Genomic DNA, 20,303 nt, shown 5'->3' with positions numbered 1-20,303 from the left:
CCTTACTTTGCAGAGAGATATGAAGAAGGCACCCTCCATGGTTGGGGGGCGTGGGGGGTGTCTCACGTGAACCAGTCATTCCCTGGCCATTGCGGGGGACGTTGGAAGAGCCATCAAATTTACCGGAAGAACTTTCTGTCAGAAACATCCTTCCTTATGCCTGCTTCTCACTAAACAGAAGCCTTCCTTGATAGGACAAGGCCAGGCGGTTGTCCGTGAGTCCTTTGGGAGAGTAGAGGAGGTAACACACGTACTGTAGCAGTGAGACAGGCCACTGGGGCCTGGAGGTGCCACCTCATTCCCCAGCACCCTGAGGGCCCTTCCAGGATTGGTCCCCTGGTTGCCATGACCTTATGTCCCAGCTCAGCTCTCAACAGCATTGGAAGCTTTTTCTCCCCTGTGGGCAAGTTGCTCAGGACTTTTCAAAGGCCTCTGGAGGAGAGCCCTTTGGAGCAGGGGTTCTTTGCCATTTCAGCCTGGACAGCTTCCTCCCAGGCTCTGGGAGTGTGGGCAATGCTGACCAGACTGCCCGAGGCTATGGAGGGTTCCTGACTCCAAAGGCAGGACCTTAACAGCCCCTGATGTCTCCAAGGCCTGCTCAAAGAGCATTATACAGAAGCTGATGTGAACAGCGTCTCTTCATTTCTTCCCTCCCTGGCTTGCCTATATTTGCAAGCAGAATATCCTTTATTGTAGGGGCGGGGGGTGGGGGGGCGCTATTCAAATATACTTAACATACAGGGTTATATTAGTTTCAGGTACACGACACAGTGATTCAACAATTCTATACATTTCTCAGTGCTCATCAAGATACATGTACTCTTTCTTTTTCATCACAAAGGAGATTTTTTATTTGTCACCATTAAATGTCTGAATTTTAAACAGATTCTTACAGGCTCTTACCCATCAGCTCATTCAACGTTAGCACCGGTCTCATCCCCAGTAACTTCTCCAGAACTACCACCTTCAAACCATGAAGCTTCATGAGCTTTTCCAATTCAAACGTGGGCTTCTTCGGCATTTTTACTTTTCTTTTCTTTTTTTTTTTTAATTTTTTTAATATTTAGTTTTGAGAGAGAGAGAGAGTGCGAACAAGGGAGGGGTTGCAGAGAGAGGGAGACACAGAATCGGAAGCAGTCTCCGGGCTCCGAGCTGTCAGCACGGAGCCCGATGCGGGGCCCGAACTCACAAACCTGAGATCATGACCCGAGCTAAAGTCAGACACTTAACCGACTGAGCCACCCAGGTGCCCCAGCATTTTTAGTTTTCTAATGAAGACATCATGGGGTGGATAAATAGACTGACAAGCCTTTTCTGTGTCTTTTCCGATGCTGTCCGGAATCAATTTATTGACCAGTTCTTTCAAGTCATTTGCACCTCTCGGGTCATGATTTCCACCATCTTTTTCTGAACTCGGCGGACCTGTTGGTGCTGAGTGTAAGAGATCTTCTGAATCTGATTGTTTTTTTTTTTTTAATAGCAAAACCAACACAAAACAGACAAAGCAAGTAACTATCAGTAGTCTTGACATCAATATGAGTTTCAATCATAGTCTGCCATTTTTTGACCATGGAGCACACTTTGTCACAGGAAAGATCCATGCCATGGATGTTTGGCAGTTTTTGCCCTGAACGTCCTCAGTAATTAGGTTGAATTTTCTAAATGCAACTTCATCATTCCGCAGATGAGCAGGGCTCACTTCAAAAACACGACCCTGGAGGCCATCAGATGCAATTTCGGTTCCTTGAGTCCTCGTGACTACTGTTTTTCCAGGATTTCTTATATTAAATGTAGCTGGTGCTTTCACATCCTACCAATCTTTCTTAGAAAATGGTTCGACCACTTTCTTCGTGGCTGCCTTTTTGCCACCTTTCACAAGGTGCTTATTCTTGCCCACTGCCATGGCGCTGCTCAGGGAGCCAAAGGCCAGGTATGTGTGCTCTGAATCTCCTTTATCTATTTCACCCATCCTTCCACCCACCTTCCCTCTGGCAACTGCCTTTATTGTACAGTTTTTAATGTTCTGGGGCATTTCAGAGGCCTTGGAGAATCTGAAAGCTGTGACCTCTCTTGAGATCATACAACTGTAAACATACAACTGTTTCACACAGAGCCTCTTAGACCCAGGTTAAGAACCATGGCTTGGCATGGCCTCCTTTACATAGCATGTAAGAAGAAACCGAGGCTGAGGCTTGATTTGAGCTGTTCTCTTTTAATATACTCTATGGAATATGATTTTGCAATCTAATAATGCCTTGTTAGAGTTTCTTCCTTCATGATTTTGTATTTTGGTTGTGGAATTATAAAATACTGAACTCATCCGTGGCCTTCCAACCACAAGAGTGAATAAACTGTAATCTTAAGCTTCAGGTACTCTATTGAGTGCTTAGCAATGGTTCTGTGATCTAGTATTTTCTGTTTACTTAGCAAAGAACAATGCATGTATGTATGATGATGGGCTTAATAAAAGCAGACCCCAGTTCAGATTCTGACCAGAGACTCTGCCCTGCACACCCCTGTCCGCACCCCTGCCCAATAGCCACCGCACACGTGCTGTCTTCCCTCTGTCTCTCTCCTATTTGTCCCAGGGGTTTGTGTTCTGAGTCTCTTGGGCCTGTTCATTGGAGTAGTTGCTACCTCATTTGCGGACTTCCATTTAGAACTTCATGTTAAACCTGGTATTGATTCACACGAGGACTGCCGAAATAATCATGTTTGCATTTTAAGTATCATTAGTATTGTCAAAGACTTATTTCAAATAGGCTTAAGTTTGTGGCTGTGCTGGGTATTGTGTTACTTAGAACAGAGCAATCCAGGGTGGGCCGGCTCTCCCCACTGCCCAGGGCAGGAGACGGTGCCAGGCAAGGCGGAAATCACTGCTGCTCAGGACCAGATGGAGCCATGGGCACACACATCAGACCCATTACCGCAGCTGTGGAAGAGAGGAGAAACAAAGGTCCAGAGGGAAAGGAGCCGAGGCCGTGGCCTGTGGCCTCGGATTTTACCTCACGTCTGTGGCCCTGCTTTGTGTCCTGTGCTCAGCATCTCCTGCCCAGCAGCCCATCACGGGGCAGCTTACATCCATGGGTCCAATACAAATCAGTTTCCCCCCAAGTCGCAAGTCCTCTGGGACCACTGGGCTCTCACCTCCTCCCCCTGGTGGCCAGTACTGGTTCCACACCATGTGGCAGGGCTCTAGGCGAGAACTGGAGTTTCTGAGGAGCCCCATTCTCTGGCCAGGCTGCCTTACCTTTGTTGTTTAGGCCAGGGAGATGATAGAGAGGTTGGACCGAGATGCTGAAAGTTTAACGATATTCAGAACAGAAAAAAATGTGCTTTCCTGCTTGTGCTTATTTTAAGGAATCAAAGCATACTTCAACATCCTTCACCTAAAACTTTTTTCCAGGGACAGCCGGGTGGCTGTCGGTTAAGTGTCCAACTTCGGTTCAGGTCATGATCTCACGGGTCATGGGTTCAAGCCCCACGTTGGGCTCTGTGCTGACAGCTCAGAGCCTGGAGCCTGCTTTGGATTCTGTGTCTCCCTCTCTCTCTGCTCCTCCCCCACTCGTGCCTGCTTGCTCGCTCTCTCTCTCTCTGCCTCTCTCAAAAATAAATAAACATTAAAAAAAAATATGTTTAGCTGTTTTTTCCAATAATAAAAACATTGGTCCAGGCAAACCTTATTCTTTCTAAAGTTTCCAATTTTATTTTGTTCTTTCGGATATATTAATTATAATTTCTTTTCTCTCTAGCCCATTAGTAATGCTGATTTTATTGTTCCGGTTGAAATCGATGGAACTATACATCAGGTAAGAAATCAAAGCTAAATCTGAGCTGCCATTAGCATTTTTTGGTAATCACGTTTCCTATGAACTTAATTCTAAATTCCCATTTCATCAACACTTTTATTACCGAATCAAAAGGGAGCAAGCTTTGTAAAATAAATACAGTGATTTCCTGCTTTCTTTTTTTCACTGATGCATTTACTTTATATCGAGTGTATAAGGGAAACTATAATCCATTTGTAGATAGTAGATGTGGTTGCAAGTTGGAATAGTTCTTTGATTTGATTCGGACTTTTAGAAGTTTCCATATCCCCCACTGGCCTATCTTGATGGTCTAATTAACTTCCTCCTGTAATGGCTTTCGGCTACTCTTCTAGCAGGCAAGAGGAAAATGCCACAAGTACCCACTTTTGGTGGGATGTCGGGAAGAGATGTCAATTTCCAATACCTGCCACTCCAGACTGATCCTGTCACTCCTACATCATGTTCTCCAGTGGATCTTTAGTAAAATCCCAACCAAAAGGATGTGTGTTTTTGGATCAGGAGACAACTTTGAATAAAGATGCCCTAGTTAATTGGCACGCATCTTTGTTCTGATGGGTTTTTTTTCCCCTTATCTGCATGAAGCTTCTCCAGGAATAGCTTCATTTATGAACATACTGGAACACTGTGGGAAAACTCCTAGCCTTGGAAGTTGAGGAGTAGGGGCGATTTGTAAGGTTTTCCACGGGGATGGTGTGACCCACTTCTTGTCGACCCAGGGTCTTAAAGGGAGAGCCTCTGGCCTGATTGTGTTTATATCCCAGGAAGGAAAATCTCTCTTGGTGCTTGAGCCATAACAGGATGTCTTTCCTTAACAACACCAGTAGTTTCCTTGGCCCTTGAGGACAGGGTGTCAGAGTTGATGTCTTGGAAATCAGCTGGTCCGACCGTGTCGTTGTCCAGATGGAGAAACTGAGGCTCGGCCAGAGAAAGGGTTGGTTCAAGGTCACATCATGGAAAGAATTCAAATGAGACTTCCAGTCTTTTGCCTCCTGGCCCATGGCTCTTTTCCTGATACCCTGGTCCCTTCCCTTCCCAGGCAGGAGGTCTTGCCAGGAAGCTGGCCCTTGGAAAGGCAGCTTTATTTCTAGTGTCTCCACATGTCATGCTTTTAAAAGCCAGCAGGGAGCCAAAAGACAGGCGCTTGGGCATTTAACATTTGCAAAAGCACCAACTGAATTAACTCAGCATCTGAGAAGCAGTTAAGGCTTCATTTATTACCTTGGCTTCTGCTACAAAATAAGGAGACAAAGGAGAGGCTGCCCACTGGCATGGCAGGAATTAGGAGAGAAATTAATCCTTCCTTCTTACCTTGCAACTGTGAGCATGACCCTCAGGGCCTGACCTGCGACGGCCAGCCCACTCTCAAAGGAGCCACCCCGGTTCCCCCAGCCTCCCTCCAGACTGTACTGTGATTCATATGGCGATAGATACTCCAGGGTCCCAGGGGTGGGATCAGAAACCCTCTCTCCTGAGGGAATGAAGCCACAGGCGCCAAGAGGAGGACCAAGGCCCTGGCGAAGGCCGTGGCCTCGTTCAAGTAATCCAGGATAGGCTGTGCAGGTCCCGATGGGCCTATTCTTGGTTACTTGCACGCGGACGCGGGCCTGGACGCCGGCATCCGGGCCCAGGACCTTCCTCTCTGCCAGAGGCACCAACACCAGAGTTCCCAAATCAGTCTCCTGCCCTCTGCATGTAGCAAAGCTTGCTTTCCAAGCAGCATTCCCAAGGGGACTGAGGACCACAGGCCGCACCCATTCCCTGGCACCGAGGAGCCTCATGGACAGAGTAGGGGCCTGGAGCTATTGCAGCCACAAGCCCTGCCCCAGCCCCAGCCCAGCCTCCCAGCTCCTCACAGCCCTGCTGGCACCCCCGCCAGGCCTCTGGCCCTTCACTCCACCCGCGGCCACAGACCGTGCTTACCCCAGTCTTTCAGTGGGCCACAAGTTTCCCACCGAGTCCTGGCTCTGTGCAGAATTCTTCTGCCATGCACGCATCCCCTGTGTGGTACAGAGCCCCGTCCCCCCTCTGTGACTCCGTGGGATAGACGGCTGGCGACATCTGCCATTCACGGCCTCACCTGTGCTCCCCCTGACCTGCCTTTCACACTTCCTCTTTAGCCCCTTCGTCTATCCCCCGTCTCTAAAGGGCTGGTCACGGAGGGCTCTGGCCTTGCTCTCACACCCAGGTACTTTCAGGCCAGGTCTCATGTTCCTACTGCTTCCTCTGCCTGGAAGCTTGCTTCTCATCCTTACCCGCCTGGTGAACTCTCGTTCATCCTGCAAGGCCCAGGCCAGATGTTACCTTCTGTGATTCCTTCCCCTTGAGAGGGGAGTTCATTGTCCTTCATTTATCTCTCTACTACAACTTGGATATGCATGCTCATTTTGATTTGTTCTTATTTGTATCTGCTCTAGACTGTGAGCTCTTCAAGGGCAAGGCCTGTGTTTTGTTCATTTTTGTAACTTCTTCAGGCTGAGCACAGAGCTGGGGCTCCGTGAATATGAGCTGAATTGAATTTTAATAAGTTTGATTTATTTTAGGGAAGTGGCTAATTTCACATGGAATTTATTCAAGTTTTAATTAGTTCTTCCCTCCTCCCACCTTCCCTATCTTCTCTCACCAGCTTCGCCTTGTCTCCCATTTCCCTGGTCTCCTCAGATTTGTTCAGGTTCCCCAGTCAGGAGCACAGAGCCACCCAGCCACTCCAGGAAAGCCTCTTCTTTGCCCCCCTCTGCCTGGAGGCCCCTCCTGATGGGGGCCCTGGGAGTAGGCTGGCGTCACGTCCCCCAAAGTCTATTTCTGTACCGAGCTCAAGTAGAGTCACCTTTGTGGCGTCAAGTGGATGGCTTCCCACACTGACAGGGAAGGCACCTCTCGCCTCTTTGCTGGGCCTGCGCTCCCACCCCAGGCCTTCCTGGCGAGAGAGGTGTTCCAGTCGAGGGTACGAGGTGGCCGCTTGTCCCAGAGCTGCCAGACACTGGGTCGGGCCTGGACGTCCGAATGGACGGCCCCTGGGCCGTAGCCTGTGTCCACATAGGGCCTGACCCACAACACGTACCGAGAAACACGGGCGAGAGAGGGAGCCGTTTCGCACAAACACGGCCCAACCCTTCTACTTACTGGTTCTGAAAATCCCTAAGACCCCCAGTACCGCGGTCAGCTTCCCTTTCCCTCTTCAGAGGAGGGTGCACCAGACTCAGACCGGGAGCCCGGTCTGAGGAGTGTGTGTGCGGCCTAACGTGCTGCATCTGACTGTGTAGCCCTCATACAGTTGGGGTGTCCCCCCCACCCATAGAGCTGGGGACAGCAAGCAGTTCCCTTTTAAGGAATTCTTCCTGCGTGGGTGTTGGGCCCAGGCCACCCCAGCAGCTGCCATGACTGACCAGCCTGCTGTTTGCTGCCGTTGCAGGTGTATGTGCTGAAGCGGCCCCACGTGGATGAGTTCCTCCAGAGGATGGGCCAGCTCTTTGAGTGTGTGCTCTTTACTGCCAGCTTGGCCAAGGTACGTCCTGCTCCCAGCTGGGCTCCCCCAGCCCCTCCACCCTGACCCCCTGTCTGCCAGGCAGCCCTCTGTTAAGGTGTGGGAAGCTGTTTCCATGGTGACAGTTTCCCACCCCAGATGGGATGGATGCAGACCACGTGCACAGCGCCAGCCTGAAAGGCTTCTGGGTTATTACCATGGTGACAGGGAGCCTTTGGAACAAATGCTCCGTGAAGTTGCTGCCTGCAGCCGCCTCAAGCTGGATGTCCACAGACCAGGAAATCAGTGTGTCCCGTGTAACTGGGAAAGGGCATCTGCCCCTCGGCTGTTGACTGGCAGACCCCTGCTAGGGGCTCAAGCCTTTGCGTCCTCCATTGGCTTACACAGGTTTGGGGAAGGATAAGTGTCCAAGACTTAGCCACGTGCACGGGCCACAGGAGGGTTCTGACTGCCCTAGTGAGCCATGTGATCTCGGACAAGTGACTTCACTTGTCTTGACTCCATTTCTTCTAGAAATTGGGGATGATTTCCTCTACCACATGGGTTGGATCAAATGAAATAATACTTGTAAAGGGCAGAGCATCGTGCTTGACTCATTCAGCAAACGTTCCTGGAGCACCTGTTGTGCTCCATATGCCCTGCGGGCACTGTCACGTGGTAAGTCTCCTGGTGCTCAGGGTTTAATTATCATAATTATTAATGATGACAAAATAATTCACATGTTTTGGCCTTATAGCTTGGTATGAATCTTTGACCCAGCGTCTACACTGGCTCTAACCAAAGAGAGTGGTTTCTTTGCCCTTCCCCACTGTTTAAAGGAAGTAGCAGGTGCATAGGACGACCCCCACCCCCACCCCCGTATGGTTATGTCTGCCCTTTCACAGGTGTGCTGAGGTGCTGTGCCTCGGGTGGAGAGGGCGGGCCCCAGTCCTCGGAGGAGATCCTTGCCATGACCACCCCTCAAATCCTGACTCTGATGGGGCCAGCGCCATCATTTGTTGGTGGCACCACCAGCGTCCCCGTGGGCACCTTGGGGACTCTGAAGTGGCCGCAGAGATGAGCTTTGTGGGGCGCAGGTTAGCCATCTGCTCATCTCCAGACCTGCTGCAAGGACTCTCCCCTTCCCCACCCCCTACAATGTCCTGGCTCGGGGTGGCTCCCTTCTCCTCTGCGTGCCGGGGACTCTGACCCCAGGTGCCCAGACATACCGCTTTGCCAGACGGGGCATTCCTGGTCTGAATCATGTCTCAGTCACGGCTGAGATGAGAGGGAGCCCCACCTGCACAACGTTCTGCCAGACTCATTGGCAGGCCTTAGGGCATGAGCTCGGTAGAAAGGGAATCCCAAACCTAGGCCTCACTTTGGCATACTAAAAAGAGCATGGCCTCGGGGAAGACATAATCTTCCCCAGTGGGCGCTCTTTCCCATGAATGGCACCAAGACGAACCGTAGCGTGGACGGGTCTCCCGGCGGGGCTCTGGGGCACCGAGGAGCCTGAAGTGACAACTGCAGAAATAACAAACAGGAAGATGGCACCGGTGTGGTAGATTAAGAATTGGGGGGGTGGGGGTTAGGAGGGCGTTTGCGGGGGAAGCTGGCAAAATTGAAACCCTCTTTCTCGGCAGTAGTCGCCAGCGCTTAAACATCCTTGTCCAGTCTCTTCCTGGACGTCTCCCACCTGCGCCTCCACCTGTCTCTCCAGCCCTTCCCTCACTGCTACTCCAGCCTGGCTCAGCTGAGTCGGCTCCCAAGTGCAGCCTTCCGGCCCTTTCCTCCCTGATGCACAAGCTCTGCAGACAGGTGGGCGCTCCCCGGTTCTTGGCTCTGGGCTCAGCTCCCAGCCAGCACCATTGGTGCCGTGGACCTCCTGGCCCACAGCCCAGAAACCCACAGGAGCCCTGAGCTGATGTCAGAGCCCTTCTATGTCTGTTTCCTCATCTAAGTTTCCTTTTTGATTCGTTCACCCAACAGATACTTGCTTAGAACCTCCTGTGTGTCGGGCTCTGTACTGGGCACTGGGGATACGGCAGAGAACAAAGGAGACAAAGCCCCTGCCCTCATGAAGCTTACGTTCTCCACATTTACCTCTAAGGCCTGGAGCCCCCAGACTCAGACGTTCTCTTGAAGGATGTATGCCACCGCCAGTGTTCACAATTATGCAGAAATTAATCACTATTTCCACCTAGAGTCAGCCTCCTAGTACCGGTGGGTACTGCCCTTTCCAGCGGAAAAGTGCAGTGCCTGCCTGGTCAGCAGGAAATGGCCTGCTCCTGGACTCTGCCCCCTCGGGATGTGTCTGGGGAAAGGAGGACATTGCCACAGAGTTAGAGCTGCTGCCCGTAGCCCCACATCCTGCAGCGTGCTGGCATTTCTCTGCACCCCGGGGGCTGCTGTGCATTCCGGGCACTTCCTGCCTCCCTGGCAGAGTTGCTGGTCTTTGTGCTGTCACCTCTCTTTCACTTCCAGCCCCAGCCACTCAATGGGAACCCCGTCTTTTCGACATCTTCATTTATGAAGATTTTCCCTCAGGGATGACCTCTTTATTTTTTTTATCTGGTTCAGCTTGCTTTGGGAAAATCCCCCAGGCCATGAGAGAAGGCCAAATACGGTGAGCCCCACACTCCCTCCCATAAAACTCGTGGGCTCTGCGGGGCACCTGGGTGACTCAGTCAGTTGAGTTTCTGACTCTTGATTTCGGCTCAGGCCGTGATCCCGGGATGGTGGAACTGAGCCCCGCATCAGGCTCTATACTGAGCATAGAGCCTGCTTGGGATTCTCTCTTTCCCCTTCTCCCTCTCTCTCTCTCTCTCTCTCTTTCTCTCTCTCTCGCTCTCTCTCTCACTGAAAAAGCAAAACAAAGTTGGAAAAAACCTCCTGGGCTTCAAGTAAACAGAAGTGGGTGTCTGGGCACCGTCCCCGTGCTGGTGCTGGTCTGGCCCAGCTCCTCAGAGAGCACGTGTAGGAGGCAGTGCGGCCTCATGCCACGCAAGCCAAATGCAGAGTCTGCTCATTCGTTCGGTGACAAAACTAGTGTTTACTGAGCCCCCACCATGAGGTGGGCACGGTGCAAGGTGCCCGGGACATCCTGGTGAACACGCCAGACAAGGCCTGCGCTCTGGCCAGAGAAGAGAAAATCCGGTAATCCCCGGGGGTGGTGAGCTCTGTGAAGGAAGCCACCGTGAGACCCCGGTAGCCAGAAAGGGAGGTATAGGTGGCTCTACGTGGGTGGTAAGGAAAGCCAAGACCCGAAAGGCGAAGGGACGGAAGGAGAAGTTTGTGCAGAGACCTGAGGAGGGAATGTTGCGTGCGGAGGGAGCACTGGTGCAGGGGTTCTGACCACGTTCAAGGCCAGTGCGGCTCGGGTGACGAGCTGGAGCTGAGCGGGGGCACACGTCACGTAGCCGTGGCCGTGCGGGACAGGGCAGGCCCTGAGGAGTGCGGGCCTTACTCCAGGGCCAGTGGGTCCGCGGCGGGGTGTCGTAAGCAGGGGTGATGGGACATGAGAGGAGCAGCTGCATGGGCTGCAAAGGAGACACAAGGGGGAGTGGGCAGGCCCTTTGAGAGACTCACGCAGCTGGCCCAGGCAGAGGTTACACACACCGGGAGCCGGGCGGTATATACAGATGCAGGTGGATTCAAAATACTCTTGGTGGCGGAACCGCCAAGAACTTCTGACGGACTGGATACGAGAAGTGAGAGAAATTGAAGCGGCCAGGCTGTCTTACACACATGGAGAGGAAAGCAAGCAGGATCCTAAAACATGTCCAATTATGTGAACCCCTGTCTGGAAAAGTAATGTGGATCTTGCTGCAGTAGGGCAGGTCTCTGGGCTCTTCCAGGCGCCCGGCCTTCACCACGACTCCTGCTTTCCAGTACGCAGACCCCGTGGCCGACCTGCTGGACCGCTGGGGCGTGTTCCGGGCCCGGCTCTTCAGAGAATCGTGCGTCTTCCATCGTGGCAACTACGTGAAAGACCTGAGTCGCCTGGGCCGGGAGCTGAGCAAAGTGATCATCGTGGACAATTCTCCGGCCTCCTACATCTTCCATCCTGAGAACGCAGTAAGTAGCCCCAGGGGAGAGCACGGGGGGGGGGGGGGGGGCGTCCAGCTTCGCCTTCGTGCTCTCAAGCATCTGCACCAGCTCTCTTGGCCTGGCCTTGGTGAAACCCCAGCTCTGCCACTTAGCAGTTGCATGACACTGACCCAGTTCGTTCACCTCACTGAGCCTTAGTTGCCTCGTCCACCAAATGGGAATTCTGGGGGTGCTGACCCATAGGAGGGTTGGAGGATCGAGCGTGGCAGAGCGTGGAAAGCACTTGGAACAGTGCCTGTGATGGGTGAGTGCTCAGTGGGGCTGCATCTTAGCGTTGTTAATGTTGTTCCTGAGAAGGGTTCCATCGCGAACTTCCTGGAGCTGGCTCATGGCTCCCGTAGACCCAAAAGGCCTGGCTACCTCTTCAGCGGAAGACGTTCTTAAACAAGAATGAATGAAACACCTCAATAAAGGCCTTCAGACAAGCCTGCCAAGCTTTCCCACCTCACAATGATGTCTGAAAAGTATACAGTGGGGACATCTCCTACCTAAAACTCCCCGGAGTGTGACAGTCCCCAGTGCCTGCTCACTGGGTGCAGCATGACTGTCCAAGCAAGAGAGACATGCTCTCCCACCTCCCGTCCTACGTTTCCAGGGAAAGGGAGGTCAGCCAACCCCGCTGGTGACTGCCAGCCATCAGCAGGACCGCCACACTGGCCCTCAGCTCAGGCAGCCTTTCCCGGAGAGCAGGCTTCCTCCCCAGCCTGGTCTTCTCACACTAAACAAAAGGCCCCCCAGCGTCCTTTCCTTGAATCCAGAGCTCTGTGGCTCCCCATATAGCAAAGAACTGAGTTCAAGCTAGATTCAGTTAGTGAGTAATGATTATTTGAGTAAACGTTCCAAATTTATTATATTTACATGCATTCATTATAGTGAGTTAATCAAATTCATCGTAATGCATTTTGTCATGTGTCTCTTAACAGATAAGGATTACTTCTTAATACAATCACAATTCCATTATCCCATCTGACAGAGCTAACAGTTTCTTAATACTCTCTAATATCCAGACTGTGTTCATATTTTCCTTATCATCTCAAAATGCCCTGCATTTGGACTGTTTGAATCAGAACCAAGCAAGGTCCATGCACTGCTTTGGTTAATAATGCATATAATCTTAACAATTCTCCCTCCCCTCTCCCTTTTTCTTCCGTCCTGTTTACTGGTTGAAGAAAGTCTGGTTATTTGTCTTACAGAAATGTCCTCTCTTCTGGATTTGTCTAGTTGCAGCCTCGTGCTGTTTTCCCATGTTTCCCTTGAACAGGTACTTAGAGCACTCCTGCCCGATTCAGTGCAGGTTCAGTTTTGTTTTTTCAAGAACACATCTCAGGTGGTATTGTGTACTTAGTATGCTGTCACATCAGGAGGCATATCATGTTCGGGCTGTCCCACTTTTAAAGACTTCAAATTGATCTTTGGAGTCAGGTGTTGTTAGCCTGATCCTACTGTTTTTAAATTTCCCATCAACCTTTGACCTAGAAATTGAGCGGTCGTTGATGATCATTGCCTACATCAACTATTTCATTAAGAATTGCGAAATGGCGATTTCTAAATTCTATCATTCTTTCCACATGTGTTGGCCAGAACTCCCCCCCCCCCACTCTTTTTGTTTAAATCGAATTTGCCCTCGTCGACTACTTGATTACCCTAAATTCAGTTTGAATGTTTGAATCGGGAAGTCAGGGTAATGTCTTGGTTCTTTTTCTTTAATTCTTTAATCTTCAGAGTAATGAGTCGATGGTCTAGCAGCTTCCAAAAGTAGCCAGTGAATTTGGGGGGAGGGGGGCATTATGATGAACTCAAGCATTTTTCATTGTTAAAACTTAATACATTTATTATTCTTTTGTATGCTCAAATGTTCGTTCACCTTTGGACAGCGGACATCCCTTCAAATAACAATAGTCTTTGAAAGCTTCCTGCTTCTGGTGCAACAAGATATTCCAGGCTCGTCTTGTCCGTTTCTTACCTCCACCCTGGAATCAACCACTTTTCTATAGAGCCTTGTTCCTATTAGTGGGAATGGTATTGAGAGACCACAGTTTGGATGGACTCTCATTGTTGCTGAGATGTCCTCTGCTTCTGGCCTTTTATACTAGACAGAGCTAACATATATATATTTTTAGAATTAAAATTAAATCATAAATTCATATTGTTTTTCCAGTTCAGTGTTATAACAGTTTTTATTTAGTTTCTTTGGTTTTATTTTTGTATTTGTATCTCCTGCTCTTGTGCTGAAATTCTGGGTTCCTAAATATATTAACACTTCATTACATATTTGACTTATTCTATAGTATATGTTTAATAGTTTCCAAATAGAGTACTAATATTATTACTACTACTAAGACAATTGCACGCACTTAGGGTGTCTTTGAGAAATGTACGGACAGAACACTACGTTTTAAAATCACTTGAAATAATTCTCGGTGTGGTTATGTCACCAAGTTTATATGCACCTTGGGTTCATTTTTCATTGCTTTCTTTTCTTAATGGTTTAATTTTATTTCAATTATGTAACACATTTCCATGATTCCAACATCAAAGCTACCAACAGAGATAAATTTGGAGAAGTCTTGTGTCCATGTCTGCCTTCTCCCTCTTTCCTGCCCTTCCCCTAGGAGTAGTCGTTTTTTTGTTAATCCTTGCCTTGTTTATATATTTTTTTTTATTTTGAGAGAGAGAGAGAGAGAGAGAGAGAGAGAGAGAGAGAGAGAGAAAACACAGTGGGGGAGGGGCATAAAGAGAAAGAAAGAACCCCAAGCAAGCTCCATGCTGTCAGCACAGAGCCCAATGTGGGGCTCAGTCCCACGAACCGTGAGATCATGACCTGAGCTGAAACCAAGTTGGATGCTTATCCGACTGAGCCACCCAGGCACCCCTATTTTTTTTTAATTTTTTTTTTCAACGTTTATTTATTTTTGGGACAGAGAGAGACAGAGCATGAACGGGGGAGGGGCAGAGAGAGAGAGAGAGAGACACAGAATCGGAAACAGGCTCCAGGCTCTGAGCCATCAGCCCAGAGCCCGACGCGGGGCTCGAACTCATGGACCGCGAGATCGTGACCTGGCTGAAGTCGGACACTTCACCGACTGCGCCACCCAGGCGCCCCTGCCTATTTTTTAATTATACAACGAATCGTTTCGTTTCTGAGCAGTCCTTCAAAGGGCCCAAAATGTTACTTTTGTGAACTCCTTCGCTTTCCCCAAATTCCTTTTTGCATCTCTTCTTTTGCACCGCTGGCTGCTACCCATTACCACCACCACCCCCCACGTCTGAAACTAAGGGAAAATCCTGTCTGTGCCCAGAGCTCAGACTGTCCTGAAATTTTATACTTCTCCTTTTAACCGATCGCTGCTAAGGATGGGAGGAAATTCTCTGCTTTTGGCTGCGCGGCACAGTCGGAAGCCTCGCCGTGCCCGGTTTGTGGGCTCCGTGGTGTCAGTGGCCGGCAGGTAGCTGTGGCCCCAAGTGCTCTGAGGGGTAAGGAGCTGTTGGACGCAGTGGAAAGAGCTTTTGAAACTGGCAGGTGGCAAGGCCACCTCTCATACACTCCGCGCCGTGGCCACCTTTTCTGTGACAGGAGAGCAAAACAAGCAGACGCACACACACTGACATTTACACTTCACTTAAAAAGCAAACACACTGAACTCTGCCTTCTTCCTGAACCAGGTAGCTCTGGATCCACCTTAGTTGGGACGGGAGAGAACAAACAAGATGGTGACGATGATGCTTTTTAGACACCCGTCCTCCTTACCAAAGAAAATGCCAAACGTGCGGGCACCAGTCGGGCTAGGAGCTGCCCCCGGTGCCGGGCACGGTTCAGCTGCCCCCTCCACACCCTGTCTTCCAGGTGCCCGTGCAGTCCTGGTTCGATGACATGACGGACACAGAGCTGCTGGACCTCATCCCCTTCTTCGAGGGCTTGAGCCGGGAAGACGATGTGTACAGCATGCTGCACAGACTCTGTGACAGGTAGCGCCGGCCTCCGCCCGCCCCGCCCGTGCGCTCCGGGACCTCGGCCTCGGGGACCTGCCTGGAGCGAGGACACTCCGTGCTCCAGGCCGCGAGGTCAAAGTGGCCATACCTACCTGTTTTATTTTTTAAGAACAGAAACACTATTTTAAGATGAACTCTTTTAACAGATTTCATAAAGGGACATGCATTTTACGGTATTTGCTTTTCTTAAAACATACCAAAAAGAAAAAAATGGAAAAAAAAAAAAAAAGAAAAAGCTTGATATCTATCGGACTTCCTTTCAACTGCCCATCCCCCCTTCCAAGCAGACAACCGGTCCCTTTCTATCCCAGCTCGGAGCAGCTGACCCAACTCAGAATCTCTTTCCTACAGGATGAAGTGCCTTTTTGAATGTTATTTTAAGCTGAGAGTTAATTTTTCTACACGACATATTTCCAGACATCTTTTAGTCTTTTATTGTCTTAGATTCTCTAAGAAGACAACTACAACAATTTTCTAGAACCTGGGGGGGCGGGGCGGCTAGGGCTGGAGGTGAGTCATAGAAGCCTGTCTCCCAACAGGTGTGACCGCTCAGACGCCCTGTGGCATGTTGTAGGGCAGGGCCGGGCTCCCGACAGAGGAGTCGCGGCGACCACGCTGGTGCCTCCGTTCGTTACCTGACCCAGTTTGGAATGTATCTGCAGTTGTGCGGCTCGGCCCTTTAGGGAACGACAGCTTCTTTTACGTTATTGCTATTGTTTCTGATGGGGACACGTTTGTCTTGAGGTCCCAGTCTCCCCCCCTTGAAAAGCGGCATCGTCACTTCTGCTCCCACACGACTGCCGTACTCCTGTGTGTTTTCTGTTGTGTCGTCGTCGTTCTGGGTAGAGCAGTTACCAGAAACTCTGAAACCCTTGGATATTTAAAAACAAACAAACAAACAAACAACCTGTTTATTGATTTTTTAAAAATGTTTTCCTTTCCAAAAGCTGGATACACATGGAGCTGTTTGGGAATTTTCTTTGCTGCTATTGCTCTGCCACCAAATGGAATTGACCAGCGGCTGTTACACTGTTCTTTGCCACTGTGCCTATGCTCAGAATCTGCTCACTGCTAAGCTGCAGACTCGGACGGGGTCAGAAACGTAGGTGTCCCGCCCCACCGCAGGACTGCACCAAGAGTCCCCCTTGCCCGGCTCTGGCCACGGGAGTTCAGAAGGGAACAAAGACAAAGGGGCCGGCGCGCCACACGGGCGTGGTGTTGGTTTCCGACTGCAGTCGACATCAGAGACCGTGATGAGCCGACCGTTCTCTCTCGAGAACCCGTGGCCTCCCCCAGCCACCCCGCTGACGTGGCCCAAGTCCCCTCTTGGTCTTCTCTTTAGAAGCACAGCCTGGGGTTGGGGAAACCTGTCCAGAGGTGGAACCCCTCGCCCCGAGCCAGGGAGAGGAAGGGTGCCCTCCCCGGGCCGGGGCTTCCTCTGCAGCCTTTCCCAGTGACAAGACAGTCTATAAAGTATTGCTCTTAAAAGTAATTTAGAAGAACCCTTTCGTGTCGGCACCATTGCCTTAGTCCTCTGTGGGTTGGGCCTCCGCCAGAGTTCTGGTGGAAGCGACTGGCGCTAGCAAGTGTGGAAATGGGGGTCGAAGTAAAATTTTGTTCTCGCTTTCGTTCACAAGATAACGAAGCCAGCTGCCAATCGTGTCCTCCCAACAGCACTTTGGGCCGCGGACTGCCGTGCATTCAGAAGAGAAATAAGTATTCGGGGGTAACCGGGTCCCCCAGCTTTCTGAGTGTGCAGAATCCAGTAACCCACATGCCAGTTAAAGTAGAAACAGCCCCTTGCTCGCATCAGCACAGACCACGGCAGTTCCACGGCGGATCTGCACACGCCATAACCCTTGATCTGGAAAACTAGTCATTAAGTCAACCCGCTGCCTTAAATGTCTCGAATGTTGCAGTCCAGTGTCTGTCGTGTGTTGCAATCCACACAGAAATCGGTCCTGGTGAGAGCCCCAGACCCTCAGCCATGCCCTCTTCTCTGCTGGCACCATGAGGTCTTCTCTGGAACAGGGGGCAGAGAGGACGAAGTTCTAGAGTATTTCAGGGGAATCGGACCTAGGAACAGTGTCCCACTTCTCAGAGACGGAGTGAAGACACTGGCAAGCTTGAGCCAAACACTGCACCTAGTAGTTCTTGAAACCGTGAGCACCATTGCACGATTGTGGGGGATGGAGCCCGGTTCCTGCCATCACAGGACACAGAGTGTCTCGGGGAGGGGGGGGCCAGCAGACCCCCCCCCCCGAGGGTTCTGGATTCTGTGCACCTTATTTGACCACACTCCAAAATTCCATTTTTGTTTTAACCCTCGATTCTGCTTTGTGTACATAACCAGAATATCTAGATCTCTCTCTATATTTTTAATCATCTACATGTAAATGAAGCAATAGAATTCTAACATAAGGCCAAGAAATGAGATGAATGTTTGGGGTTTATGTTTTTTAAGGTAAATACGGGTATTGTTTTTAATTATTACCTTTTATTAAATTGTGGGCTTTAAAACCTAATGAACCCTATTAGCTATTTCTCTGTGCCATATTGCTTCCCATGTTACCAAAATACCCACCCACCCCCCCCCCAACTCTTCAACCAAAAGAGAAACCCGACCTCCTGAGTCTCCACGCCCCTTTTGGTACCAGGTTAATATATAGTCTCCTGGACAAGTATTTTTTACATTAAGATCTGGGACGAGATATGTTGGGTTGTGGACTCCGCCCCGGTGATGTTATGCCGTCTCGGGCCGGGCCTTGAGTGGAGGTGCCCAGGCATCCGAGGTTGTCACTGCTCTGTCTTCCGTTGTTCGGGAATCCTCCGTGTTGGTCTGCGGTTTCACACATTAGCTGTTTGTAAACCACGTATCTGTATCCCAAGGAGGAACACCACTTGTCACAACCCATGGTTGGTGGGGAAGCTCCTTTGACACAGTGCAGTTTTGATGAGGTGACTTTGGAGACGTGAGGCCCTGATGACACTGACTGGTCATGGTTGCAGCATTTGAACTGCTGGTCTGGAAAAAGAAATCTGTAAGTCTATATAACCTGGCAACATCGAAGACCCTCTATTTTAAAGACGGCCCTCTGATAAAATCTAGAACCACACAGCCCTATAGGGTCAAACACTCGTGACGTTTGTGCCTCTGCTTTTAAAGGTGCTGCGATGGGCAGTTGGCATGCCAGGGTTCGAGAAGCGAGTGGATGGCTTGACGTGCTTGCAGTTACCCGAGCAAAAGCCACTGGCTGCCTCTGCTCCTCTCTCGCTGTAAATTTGATGGGGTCTGTTCCTGTTCGTTCTCCAGGGAGCTTCTCTGCAGACTAACACCCCCCTCCCCCCACCCGTAGTGGAGATTCTGGTGCCTGGGTAGTCGTGGATTTCTGTTGGACATTTGAATGTGATAAACAAGCCAGCGTTACTTGGGAAATACTACATGTGGAATGTGCACGTTTCCAGGGGCGAGCCTTGTCGGTCGAGAGGTTTGCAATGATTTCCTTCCTGCCAAAAATAAACACGTGAAACTGCGCCCTCTTGTGGATGGACTGCTTCTCCGGCGCCGGCGTCTCTTCCCCCTCTCTGTTCCCTCCCCCTGCGCGGCCTCAAGCCAGCGCCTCGGGGCTCCTGGGGCCCCAGCTTGGGCAGAGCCGGGAGGGGGGGGGGGCGGCGGGCTGCAGCAGCCCCAGGGGCCGTGCACCATGACCCCAGGGGAGGCTGGAAAACCGTCCCGCCCAGTGTGGCGCCCCCTGGTGGCGTCTCCCCAGTCGGAAGCAGTGTGGCTCCCCCTGTGGCTCCCGGCTTCCACACGCAGAGAGAACCACAGCCTCCCCCCTGCCCCCCCCCCCCCCCGGGCGCCCTGTCTGCAACACCAGCATTGTGTGTGGAGTAAGGTACCCTAAACCCAGAGCCCTTGGGCGCGCTGCCTGAGATGCTGGGATTGCCAGCTGGAGCACAGCAAGGGATAGAAAGTAAGGATATTCAAGACCGCGTTCCCCCAGTGGGACACCCTCCAGGCCCTGCCCTCAGCCCCTCTGTGCACGAAGGTGAGAGGGGCAGCCAGTGCCCCTCTGCCCGGGAGTCGTGGCAGAGCCAGGGCATGGCCACACCACTCTCAGGACTGTTTCTTCATAGAGCTCCCTGATTCAGATAGCAAAGGACACCGGTGGCAACAGTCTCATTGGGTCTCACCCATTTCGGCGGATGAGAAAACGGAGGCCAGGGCAACTGCTGCGCAGTCGTTCGGTCACAGGCTTCCACCGGCACATACACTCATCCCAAACCACATAGTACACAGCGTGTGGGTCGGCCCAGGAAACGTATTTACCAAAGACAAAACCCCCGAATCCCCCACAGCCAGTCTGTGCCATGCCCCGCCCCCCCCCTGCCCTGTCCAGTGGGGAAACTGTACGGCCAGAGAAGTCACCCCAGCTTTCCCTTCTCTTGCCCTCTCTGGCATCGCCCCCGTACCCACAACTGCTTCCCACCTCCGTGTACGGCCAAACACACAAATAGCTGAGAGTTATGGCAGCCCCTGAAGCTGAGGTGCCCCCGCGAATGTCCGTAGATCCTCTGGATGGGGGGAAGGAATCATACGTCATCAAGGGTCACTTATTTGGGACGTGGGCGGGCTGAGATTTTCCTCCTGATGTTTTCTTGTTTGAGCACATATTCTAGGACCAAAGAATGGGCAGGAAGGCTAGGAGGGGAGGGGAGGAGTAGCCGGGAAAAGCCAGCCTAGGAAGACGGCCTGTTGAGCTGATGGATGGGGGATGCACCGGGGGCTTGGGGCAGAGTCCTCGGAATGACTGGGACGCATACACGGCGGATCTCCTGTGCTGGGGCTTCCCCGGGGGCCAACAGGCTGCTCAAGGCCCAGAGACACCAGTTGGCATGGCCACCAGCCT

The 20,303-nt window shown here is 51.2% G+C and overlaps 1 protein-coding gene and 1 pseudogene across 4 annotated transcripts in view; one reads left to right on the top strand and one right to left on the bottom strand.

Annotated features, from left to right (window-relative positions):
- The window catches only part of CTDSPL (CTD small phosphatase like), a 120,650-nt gene extending 101,723 nt beyond the window's left edge, over window positions 1–18,927 (top strand). For 2 of the 4 annotated variants that reach the window (XM_043595754.1, XM_043595753.1), the window contains 5 exons: window positions 3,753–3,809; window positions 7,240–7,332; window positions 11,185–11,370; window positions 15,248–15,369; window positions 16,341–18,927. In XM_043595754.1, coding sequence (XP_043451689.1) covers window positions 3,753–3,809; window positions 7,240–7,332; window positions 11,185–11,370; window positions 15,248–15,369; window positions 16,341–16,407 — 525 coding nt within the window. In that variant the 3' untranslated portion in view covers window positions 16,408–18,927. Of the gene's footprint in view, window positions 1–3,752; window positions 3,810–7,239; window positions 7,333–11,184; window positions 11,371–15,247 lie in introns of all 4 variants that reach the window. The other 2 variants (XM_043595756.1, XM_043595755.1) reach the window with 1 other exon arrangement.
- LOC122492238 lies at window positions 155–1,903 on the bottom strand (annotated as a pseudogene).
- Window positions 18,928–20,303: the final 1,376 nt, after the last annotated feature.

Source organism: Prionailurus bengalensis, chromosome C2 (genome assembly GCF_016509475.1).
Source record: "Prionailurus bengalensis isolate Pbe53 chromosome C2, Fcat_Pben_1.1_paternal_pri, whole genome shotgun sequence".
In the NCBI taxonomy this organism is placed as follows: Eukaryota; Metazoa; Chordata; class Mammalia; order Carnivora; family Felidae; genus Prionailurus; species Prionailurus bengalensis.
The sequence above is the reverse complement of the archived record's forward strand: the minus strand, read 5'-3'. Positions and strand labels throughout refer to the sequence as shown.